Genomic DNA, 10,679 nt, shown 5'->3' on the forward strand with positions numbered 1-10,679 from the left:
AGTTCCAGCTACTTGGGAGGCTGTGTAAACAGCAAGGGGTCAGTCTGGTTGGGGGTCTTTCCGGCTGAGGTCTGTCTAGATAGATTTGGTGGGGGTCCATCTGTCTGAATAGCTAGAGATGTGTACTTATTTGGGGGACTTCTCTGTCAATCTGAAGAATCATGTCCGACCAACTGGGGTCCATCCATCAAGATGGGAATCTGGCCGGCTGGCTGGGATGTCAGGATTCTGTGTGACTGATGTGTCTGTCTGGCAGTCCATCTGCCTACTCAGGAGTCTGTCTGGCCAGAAGGTTTGTCAACCAGCCAGCCCACCTGGGAGTGGGGTTGGGGTCTGAGAAGTCTGTGTGTCTGTTCAGCTGGGGACCTGTTTATCTGTCTAGTAATCTGTCTAACTTAGGGGTCCACCTGGCCATCCAGCTGGCAGAGATGTCTGTGTTTTGGAGGCTCTGTTTGGTGGTCTGTCTGGCTGGACTATTCTGTCAAGCTGTTGGCTGGTCTGTCTCTCTGGCTGGGGTCCTCTGTCCACCTGTGGACTGTATCTCTGAAGGTTTGGCTATGTGTCCAGGTTGGTGGTCCATCTGTCTGTCTGCCTATCTGGAGGTATTTTTTTTTTTTTAAAGATGGTGTTTCACCATGATGGCCAGGCTGGTCTTGAACTCCTGACCTCAGGTGATTCAGCCACCTCGGCCTCCCAAAGTGCTCGGATTACAGGCGTGAGCCACGGCACTCGGCTATCTGGAGGTCTTTTTATCGGTCTGCCTGGGATTAGTCTGCTTGGCTGTGCTTATGCCTGGCTTGGATATGCCTGGATGGCTAGGGGTCCATCCATTTCTCTGTGTGGTCACCTGAGTGTCCAAGTGAGGGAGGCTCAGGTGCTGATGATGGACTAGTGCGTCATGTGGTGCGGGCAGCAGTCTCTGGAAGCCCATCTGTCCATTCTCCCCCTCACAACTCAGGGGCCATGCCCCTTCCCGACGTTCTTTCTTGAATCTGCTCTCACCAGCCATTATAACCTACCTACCTTCTCCAGCCTCAAGCCTTGAATGCTACAGTCACTGGGGCAAAGCCCCCACATTTCCCACCCTGAGAAACTTTTATTTTGATCCAGGCCCACTGTTTCCATTCGGCGCACGGCACTCGGCAGCGCTGGGGCATCAGTAGTCCAAGCTCACACGAGGCAAAAGGCAGGAGCTGGCGCAGACTCACACCCGGGTCCACTCAGCAGGCGGGTCCCGGGGCCCCTTCGGCTTCCCAATGCGCAGGTTGAAGCCTGGGAGGGGAAGGGTGCTGTGGGTCTCATGGAGAAGCTGAGGTGTGCGGAGGCAAACATGAAGAAGGCCAATCCCCCACCTTCAGGTCCTCACGGTTCACTGCAGCCACATCCACAGGACTGAGCTCCAGGCCCCCATCCCTTTGCCCCAAACTCCTGGGGTTCACTCAAAGCAGCAAAGTCCCAGCAACCCAGGCTATACCTGACTTACCCAGCCCACCGGTCTGAGCTCCACCAGCCACGTCCTCGTAGGCGCCAGATCCGGCAGGGCCTTGGTCTGCAGGAACTGAGGGCAGGAGACCCCCACGGGTCAGCTCTGGAGGCCCCAGGGAATCCCAAGACCCCACCCCGGGCGGGGCCGCTTCCCCCCCCCCCCCCCCGAGCGTGGCCTCGAGCCTTTGGGGCGCGGCCCAGATCCGCCAGCTCGTAACTTCCAGAACCCAGCACCGAGGCTGCGACCGCCTGGGGGTTCCGGGGCGTGGCCAGGGAGCCAGGGCGCCAGCATGGGGGCGTGGCCGGGCTAGCGGCTGGGGTCCCGGCGCCGGCCAGGGCCCTGTGGGCCACAGCAGGAGGGTGCCCAGAGAAGGAACAAGTGGGCGCCGGCGCCCCCCACCCCGCGCCGACCTCGACTCACCGCTGCCAGGCAGTGTCCCCCGCGCGTCCTCCGCGTGCGCCCCGGACCGCTGGGCGCGCGGCGTCACCTGGCTGTAGAGTGGCGCGTCCTCCGCGCTGCGCGGCCCGGGCCCTGTCCCGGCCCCCGCTGCAGCCCCGCGCTTCTGCACCACCGCGTAGGTGTCAGCCATGGCGTGGCCCGGGGATCCGGGCACCGAGATGCTCCTGCAGGCAGGGAGGCCCGGGAGGAAGTGAAACGGCGGCGCTGCGCAGGGCGGGAGTGCGGAGACTGCTGGCGCGCAAACCGCGGGCTTCCTCCCCGCTGGGGCGGCGCGGACGGAGGGAGGGTGCCCTGGCGGGCCTCGCTCCTGTGCCCCTAGCGCCCCGCAAGTTAGGCGGAGGAAGGAGGAACGGGGGCGGCCTGGCGGTAAATGGGGCAGGGTGTTGATGTGGGGGGTGGGCACTTCTGTGTCTGTGTCTGTTGTATAAAAGAATGCGGAAGCGGCACAGACCCCGGAAGGGATGGCCGCAAGACGCAGGCCTGAAGTCGCTGTGAAGGCAGCTCGGTCCCATGCCCGCAGCACCCAACGTGGGGCCTGACAAGTGGGGAGCATCTAGAAATATGTGCTGAATTGTTTTTTGAGACACGGTCTCGCTCTGTCGCCCCGGCTGGAGTGCGGTGGTGCGATCTTGGTTCACTGCAACCTTCCACCTCCCGGGCTCAAGCGGCTCTCCTGCCTCAGCCTCCCGAGCAGCCGGGACTAACAGGCTCCCGCCACCACGTTTGGCTAATTTTTGTATTTTTAGTAGCGATAGGGTTTCACCATGTTAACCACGCTGATCTCCAACTGGCCTCAAGGGATCCGCCCTCCGTGGCCTCCAGAAGTGCTGGGATTACAGGCGTGAGCCACCTGAATTACGTTTTGATTGGAGGATCCAGGAAAGGCCTAACCTCAGAAGGCAGGGCCAGCCTTAGAGGCAGAGGCAAGGGGACCACTGGGATAAATGAATCAGCCTGGAGGGCGTTCCCAGAGCTGAATTCGAAGAAAGGGCCAGCGAACACTTGGCGAAGTGAACAGGGAAAGGACTGGTGTTCCAAGGATGAGGAAGGGGTTAGCCTGAGAAATTGGGCAGGGAAGACTGCGGGGATAGAGCCGGGTACCTGAGGACCCCTCCTGGTGGGCGGGGTATGGCGAGAAGCGCTGGGGGCGTCCGGAGGAAGAGGGCATCGTCGTACACTGGGGCACAATTCTGGGGGAAAACAGGAGGGAGGCTCCTGAGGGAGGAAACTGGCCAGGCCTCTCGCAGGGTTCTGGGAGAAAGATTAAGAGGGGACTGCCCGATAAGGGTGCCCGGAGGAGGGCACAGGTGGATGTCGTAGTCATGACTGCTCCCAGGAGTCCTGGGTGCTGGACCTTGCTCAGGGTCCTGGTCTCTGAGGGTGCTGATGGTGGACAGGAGAGTGGGAAAGGGGTCTCTGTACCTCTTTGAGGTTCTGGTAGAGGGGGCTGGCATTCTGGAGTGTGGAGCGGAACATCTGAGCCACCGTGTGGTGCAGGAACCTGTACTGCTCCTGTTGGGATGAGAGGCCATCAGGAAGGGAAGGCAGGGGCGGAATGACAGCAGTGGGCCGCTGTCCTTGAAGATTAGGAGACCCAGGGCTCACCTCGGTCTGCACGGCTGCAGGCCGCTGCTTCCGAATCTCAAGGACCACGTCGAAGAGGCTGAAGTCAGGTGGGATCATCTGGGACAGACACACAAGGCACTTGAGCAGGACACGTGGTCATGGGTGGCACACTGCACACACAGGATGCCCACGTCGTACCTGGGTCAGGAGCATCTGCCTCACATAATCCACGGTGCACAGGACGCCTGTTCGCCCGCAGCCCGCGCTGACAAGGGAATCGGAGCGTGCCTAGTCGGCCTGAGCACGTTTGGGGATGGGGTGAGGGCCCTGCTGAACCTCTTGATTCCCAGAATCTCCAGATTGTATTTGAACAAGGGAAACCTTTTGAATCACTTACATTTGGTTGGGCAGCAGCTGTGTGCTTACTCCCCAGCCCAGTCTGTGCCGAACAAGTGCTCACAATTATAGTCTATGCCGGTGAGCAGGGTCTCTCAAAATAGGCACTCAGACTGCAAGACCAGCCCCAGGCCTTGCGCTCCCCTTCCTGCCCTGTCCCCTCCCTCACCAGACCCTCATGAAGCTCATTTCCAAAACCTGCAGTGGACACAGAGGGGTTCAGAGCCAGATCCCTGGAGGCGACGGGCTTCCTCCACCATGGCGAGCATGTGGTCAGGACTGCTGGGGACCCCGCGGTCTGGCCAGGACATATACTGCAGCTGGTACACGGAGCGGGACTCCTGAAACACAGAAAAAGACTAGCAAAAGACTTAGGAAAAAAATAAAACACCATTAATTGAGCATCAACTATACACCAGGCCCACTCTAGGCATCTGCCGTTTATATCTACCAGATAATAACTGAGGAGGTGGGTACTAGTATGATGCCTATTTTTACAGGGGAGAAAACCTCTCCCCTTGCAGGAGCCCCTTTACCTCCTCCTCCCCTGTCAGTACCTTCTGGAGTGTGACCTTGAGGGTCCTGAGCACGATGTCCTCATTCAGTTGCTTCTCCTTAAGCTAAGTAAGAGGAGGGGCAAGTAAGAAAAGGGAGGAGAAAAAGATCACAGGTACCAAAAGTCATTTATCCAAAGCAAAGCATTCCTGATTAAAAAATCAAATACAGAAAACATTTTAAAAAATTCATATAGCGCAAACTTTCCCCAAAGCTTTCATTAAGGAAACATTTGACACAGGAGAAAAAGAGGATCTATGATAAAAACACAAGCCCTTTTGCGGTGAAAAGAGATTTCTTTTGTTCTAAAATGAAACTTTTATTGTATTAAGTACTAACTATATGTATGACTTGAGAGATTTCCCCAAGCTCTTTGGAAATGATAAGAGAATTTTTTCAAGAACCTAATCAGGCACATTTACATGACAGAGATAACTGATTGCAGCGTCAGGAAATCAAAGAAAAATGCAAAGGCTATGCATATATCGAACTATTTGCAGGCTAACACCAAGAAGTTTCCTACAGTGTGAATGGACTGTGGGAGAAATTATTCATCCTTTCAGGCCCAACCCAAAGGCTTTCCATCCTAGGAATCTTCCTTAAAACCTCCCACAGCTCACCAGAGTGATGCAGAAAAGCCCAGTCTGCAGTGGCTCCTGCTCTTGGGCCCAGTACCGCTCACACCTTTTCTGCAAAAGGTAAGGGAGAAAAGGCAGGGAGTGAGGAGAGGGAGTCGGCTTCAGAGCTAGCTCAGTCCTGCCACAGGACACCCCAAGTGCTGCCAGTGGAAGCGCGGGCAGCCTATAATGGAGATGAGCCAACAGAGCCAACAGATGAAACACTTGCAGACTCAATGGAGGTGCGCTGCGGACCATGCAGAGGAAAGACGGTCCAGGATACCCTTGCACTGTAAGCTACCAGAAACTCGACAAAATACATGAGCCGGTATTTTCAGAGACTGGATGGCAGGCATTGCAGTACTGTAGTCACCGAACAGACCACTCCGGCTTATTTCGGGGAAGTGTCACTAGGTAAGACATGAGTCTAATGATCCCACTGAGCCGAGCCAGAGATCATGGCTCAAGGAGGCCAAGGCAGGTTGAATTTGCAGGGCAGAGTCCTGGAAGGAACAGAGCTATGCAAATAAAAACAAAACAAAAACCCCACATATTAGTCCCCTCTTCAATTTTTTGGTTGAATAGTGATCTGAATATATATAGCATGAAACCTCATGAAGCCCGGCAAGAATAACTTCCCATGAAAAAATATTAGGGATCTGTAGGATGAACATTTCCTTGAAGCTCACAATGAGAAAGAATTCACATCCTCTCTAGCTAGAGTGTAGAGGCCTTATCAACTATATGGGGCATTTATTAGGGAACCTAGTATGACCACACATTAGAAGCATGGACAAATTAATTCTACAACAAAGGCTACTTGATCAACCATCCAAAAGTTTCTAGAAAGGCAAAACACTCTAAAGAAAACAGATTCCAACACTTAACCTGTGCAAAATTCAAAATATCAAGCATCCAATAAAATTGTACTAGACATACAAAGAAACAGGAAATTGTGACCCATAATCAGGAGAAAAATTAGTCAATAGAAAAGGGCCCAGAAATAACAAGAGTTCAGAAAAAAGGAGCAAAAGCCTTAAAGTAGCTACTTATTATACATATACTCAAAGATGAAAAGGAAACATGAACATGATGAAGAGTGGGATGAAAGACACAAAAAATACCTAAATAGGATTTCTAAAAAGGAAAAAAGTGTGAAATGAAAAATCCACTAATAGCAGAGTAGACACTAGAAGAAAAGATCAATAAACAGGAAAACGTAATAATAGACACAATTCACAATGAAATGAAAAAACTGAAGATAATCAGTTCTCTGTAGAAATATACCAAACGGTCTAGTGTACGTGCATCTGCAGTCCAGAAGGAAAGGAGAAATGTGGATAACAGTGAGTATATGTGAAGAAATAATAGGTGAAAAAATTCCCAAATTTGATGAAACTATGAATCCACAAATCCAAGAAAGTCAATGAACCATAGGGAGAACAGACCTAAAGAAAGTCACACCAAGGCAGATCATGGTCAAATGACTGAAAAATAAAAAGAAGAGAAAGAGAAAAAAAATTTTTTTCTGAGACAGCTTCCTGAGTAGCTGAGATTACAGACACATGCCACAATGCCTGGCTAATTTTTGTATTTTTACTAGAGCCAGCGTTTCACCAGGTTGGCCAGGCTGATCTCGAACTCCTGACCATAACTGATCCACGGCCTCAGCCTCCCAAAGTGCTGGAATTACAGGCGTGAGCCACCGTGCCCAGCCCCAGAAGAGAAAATCATCAAAGCATCACACACAAAAAGGCACATCACATGCTGAGGAACAAAGTTAAGAATTATAGCAAAATTTTGTCAGAAACTGCCAGTCAATGGTATTATATCCTAAAACTGCTGAAAGCCTTTTCAGACAAATGAAAGCTGAGGCAATTCATCATAAACAAATCTGCAACTATGAGAAATATTAGAGTAAACTGTTCAGGTGCTTCCAGTCAGTGGCTGCTGCCTGTAATCCCAGCTATTTGAGAGGCTACGGCAGAAGGATTGCTTAAGGCCACTTCAACACCAACTTGAGCAACATAGCTAGCCTGTATCTAAAAAAAAAAAAAAAAAGTTTTAAAATTAGCTAGGTGTATTGGCAATAGAGCTAGCCTTATATAAAAAATAATTTTTTTAAAAAAATTAGCTGAGTGCAGGCCGGGCGTGGTGACTCATGCCTGCAATCCAAGCACTTTGAAGGCCAAGGCAGGCGGATCACCCGAGGTCGGGAGTTCAAGACCAGCCTGACCAACACGGTGAAACCACGTCTTCCAAAAAATAAATAAATAAATAAATTAGCTGAGTGTGGTGGCACACTGTACTCCCAACTATTTGGGAGGCTGAGATAGGAGGATTGCTTAAGCCCAGGAGTTTGATGCTGCAGTGAGTGATGACTGCACTCTGCACTCCAGCCTGTGTGACAGAGTGAGATCCTATCTCTTAAATAAATAGAATAAGTAAGCTCTGCATACAAAAGGAGCATGATACAAATGGAAATACAGGTCTACACAAAATAATAGAATAAGGAGAAAAGAGACTAAATGTAAAAGGTATTTCTCTCATTTTAAATATCTTTAAAAGATAGTCTAGTGAATTTTATCAAACAAGAAGGAGTTAATACCAACCTTTCACAAACTCTTACAAAACACTGAAGAGGAACCATTTCCCAACATATTGTATGAGGCAAGTATTATCCTGCCACCAAAACCAAAGACATCACAAGGAAAGAGAAAACTACTAATCAATAAGCTCACAAACATAGACACAAAATTTCTGAACAAAATACTAGCAAAGTATTATACACCATGACTAAGTGGGATTAACCCCAGGAATGCAGGATCGGGTCACCATATGAAAGTCAGTGTCATACACCATATTAGTAGAATACAAAGCAAAACAGGTGGTCATCTGAATAAATGCAAGGAACAAAACTTGACAAAACCAACAGATTCTCACAATAAAAAGTTCATTAGAAACTCAGTGCCCAGGATTTTCATCAGGCACCTTCTGCATGTAGGCACATCTGCCTAGCCTGTACCAAAATGTCAGATTCCCAGCTGGAGAGCAGGTGTTCTGCATAAACCCATGCTGTTTGTATTAACAGTTTAGGCATAGTAAGCCACCCTGATCAGAAACCTAGGTTTCTAGAGGCCACCCAAGAGTCAACCTTACAGGAGAGCATTCCTAAGCATAAACAGTTATGCTTTCTATGTTTAACTGTTTTCTGCACAGCAAGGGACCCACCCAAAATAGCCAACACTATCTTGAAAAAAGAACAAATTTGGAAGACTCATACTTCGGATTTCAGAACTTCTACAAAGGTATAATAATCAAAACTATGTTATACTGGCACAAGGATAAACATATCAATCACCTTAATAAAACTAAGAGTTCAGAAATAAACTCTTATATTTATGGCCAATTAATTTTCAACAAAGGGGCCAAGACCGTTCAATTGGCAAAGCACAGTCTTTGCAACAAATGGTGCTGGAAAAATTGGATAGCCACATGCAAAAGAGTGATGTGGACCCCTATCTCATATCACACAAAATTTAACTCAAAGTAAATCAGAGACCTAAATGTAAGCAAGAAAACTACAAACACTTAGAAGATAAAACAAGAGTAAGTCTTTACGACCTCTGATTAGATGACGACTTGTTAGATATAGCAAAAACGCAGCAACACAGTAGATTGGAATTAAAATTTAACAAAATGTTTGTGCTTCAAAACAACCATCAAGAAAGTAAAATGACAACCCACAGAATGGGAAAGACATTTCCATTGTAAAAGTTATTCTGGATACAAGTCCCTTATCAGTACATGATTTACTGTAATATAATCATGTACTGATAAGGGACTTGTATCCAGAATAACTCTTACAACTCAATAGTAAAAAGACAAAGAACCTCAAATAACCCAATTTTAAAATGAATAAATGACCTGAGTAGACATTTGTCCAGAGAAGATACAAATGGACAAATAAGCACAAGAAAACCAAAACCATCACGCCTGTAATCCCAGCACTTTGGGAGGCTGAGGCGGGAGGATCACGAGGTCAGGAGATGGAGACCATCCTGGCCATGGTGAAACCCCATCTCTACTAAAATACAAAAAATTAGCTGGGCATGGTGGTGCGTGCCTGTAATCCCAGCTACCTGGGAGGCTGAGTCAGGGGAATCCCTTGAACCTGGGAGACAGAGATTGCAGTGAGCCAAGATCATGCCACTGCACTCCAGCCTGGCGACAGAGCAAGACTCCATCTCAAAAAAAAAAAAACAGAAGAAAAAGAAAACCAAAACCACAATGAGATACCACTTCCCATTCATTAGGATGGCATACATATGCTTGTCATATGCCATATAATGATGTTTTAATCAACAACAGACCACATATATGACGGTAGTGCCATAGTTTATAATGGAGCATATGTAGAAGAAACCTGATACATGGCACTTGATATCGACATTATATATTAAGTCGGGGAAATTATTTATACTCGGTAATGGTGCTGAGACATTTACTTTTCCATATGAGAAATATATATAAATAAAAAATGTATATACCATCTATGTTTAAGTATACTCTATGATGTTTACCCATGACAAAATAGTCTAACAAAGCAGAACATATACCTACCATTAAACTACACATGTCCCTCCCTCTCTCTCTCTCTCTCTCTGCTGATGGAAATGTAAAATGGTACAGCCACTGTGGAAAACAGAGTTACCAAATAATCCAGCAATTCCACTCAAGGGGTATACCCAAGGTACTGAAAACAGGGATTCAAACAGTTATGAATATTTTACCACACCATTTATGTATGTTTATGTGTACTTTACCACACCAGTTAAAAAAGACACAGGTACACCACTTCACATCCTCAAGGATGGCTATACTACTAATAAAAAAAAGACAGTAACAGGCATCAGTGAGAAGAAATGGGGACCCTCATACATTGCCGTGGAAATGTCAAAAGGTGCTGCCACTGTGGCAAACAGTTTGGCAGTTCCTCAAAATGTTAAAAACAGAGTTTCCATATGGCCCAGCAATTCATATCAAGAGATATGAAAACATACGTCTACAGAGATCCTTGTATATCAATGTTGATAGCAGCATTGTTCATAATTGCTAGAAAGTAGAAAGAACTTAAATTCTATCAACTGCTAAGTAAAATGTGGTAGAGCCATTCAATGGACTATTATTCAGGAAAAAAAAAAAACATGCTTAGCAAAAAAAGGCTACATATTATATGATTCCATTTATATGAAATACCCAGAGTGAGCAAATCTATAAAGACAAATGGTAGGTTGGGGATTGTCTCAGGCTGTAGAGGGTTGGGGAAATGGGGATGACTGCTAATGGATATAGGATTTCTTTATGGAATGATGAAAATGTTCAAAAACTTACTGTGGTAATAGTTGCACAACTCAGGACTATATGAAAAGTGATGGAATTGTACACTTTAAAAGACTAATTGTATATCAATAAAGCTGTTTAAAAAAGACATTCTAAATAAAAAATAATAGTGTATTGCGGAGTATGTTTTATATTTAAAATTAAAATATGTAGTAACCATAGCACAAAGCATGGAAAGGGGAAATGGAAACACTATG

The 10,679-nt window shown here is 47.5% G+C and overlaps 1 protein-coding gene across 4 annotated transcripts in view; it reads right to left on the minus strand.

The window, feature by feature from the left end:
- The window catches only part of PTPN18 (protein tyrosine phosphatase non-receptor type 18), a 26,795-nt gene that overhangs the window by 9,361 nt on the left and 6,755 nt on the right, over positions 1 to 10,679 (minus strand). For 2 of the 4 annotated variants that reach the window (XM_017517538.2, XM_017517537.2), the window contains 10 exons: positions 5,083 to 5,151; positions 4,465 to 4,527; positions 4,106 to 4,248; positions 3,710 to 3,776; positions 3,551 to 3,628; positions 3,368 to 3,457; positions 3,047 to 3,135; positions 1,907 to 2,109; positions 1,484 to 1,558; positions 385 to 1,272 (listed from right to left, as the gene is read on the minus strand). In XM_017517538.2, the coding sequence (XP_017373027.1) occupies positions 1,205 to 1,272; positions 1,484 to 1,558; positions 1,907 to 2,109; positions 3,047 to 3,135; positions 3,368 to 3,457; positions 3,551 to 3,628; positions 3,710 to 3,776; positions 4,106 to 4,248; positions 4,465 to 4,527; positions 5,083 to 5,151 (945 nt within the window). In that variant the 3' untranslated portion in view covers positions 385 to 1,204. Of the gene's footprint in view, positions 1 to 384; positions 1,273 to 1,483; positions 1,559 to 1,906; positions 2,110 to 3,046; positions 3,136 to 3,367; positions 3,458 to 3,550; positions 3,629 to 3,709; positions 3,777 to 4,105; positions 4,249 to 4,464; positions 4,528 to 5,082; positions 5,152 to 10,679 lie in introns of those variants that run through there. The other 2 variants (XM_037734569.1, XM_037734570.1) reach the window with 1 other exon arrangement.

The sequence above is a fragment of the Cebus imitator genome, unplaced genomic scaffold (genome assembly GCF_001604975.1).
Source record: "Cebus imitator isolate Cc_AM_T3 unplaced genomic scaffold, Cebus_imitator-1.0 Scaffold635, whole genome shotgun sequence".
Classification (NCBI taxonomy): domain Eukaryota; kingdom Metazoa; phylum Chordata; class Mammalia; order Primates; family Cebidae; genus Cebus; species Cebus imitator.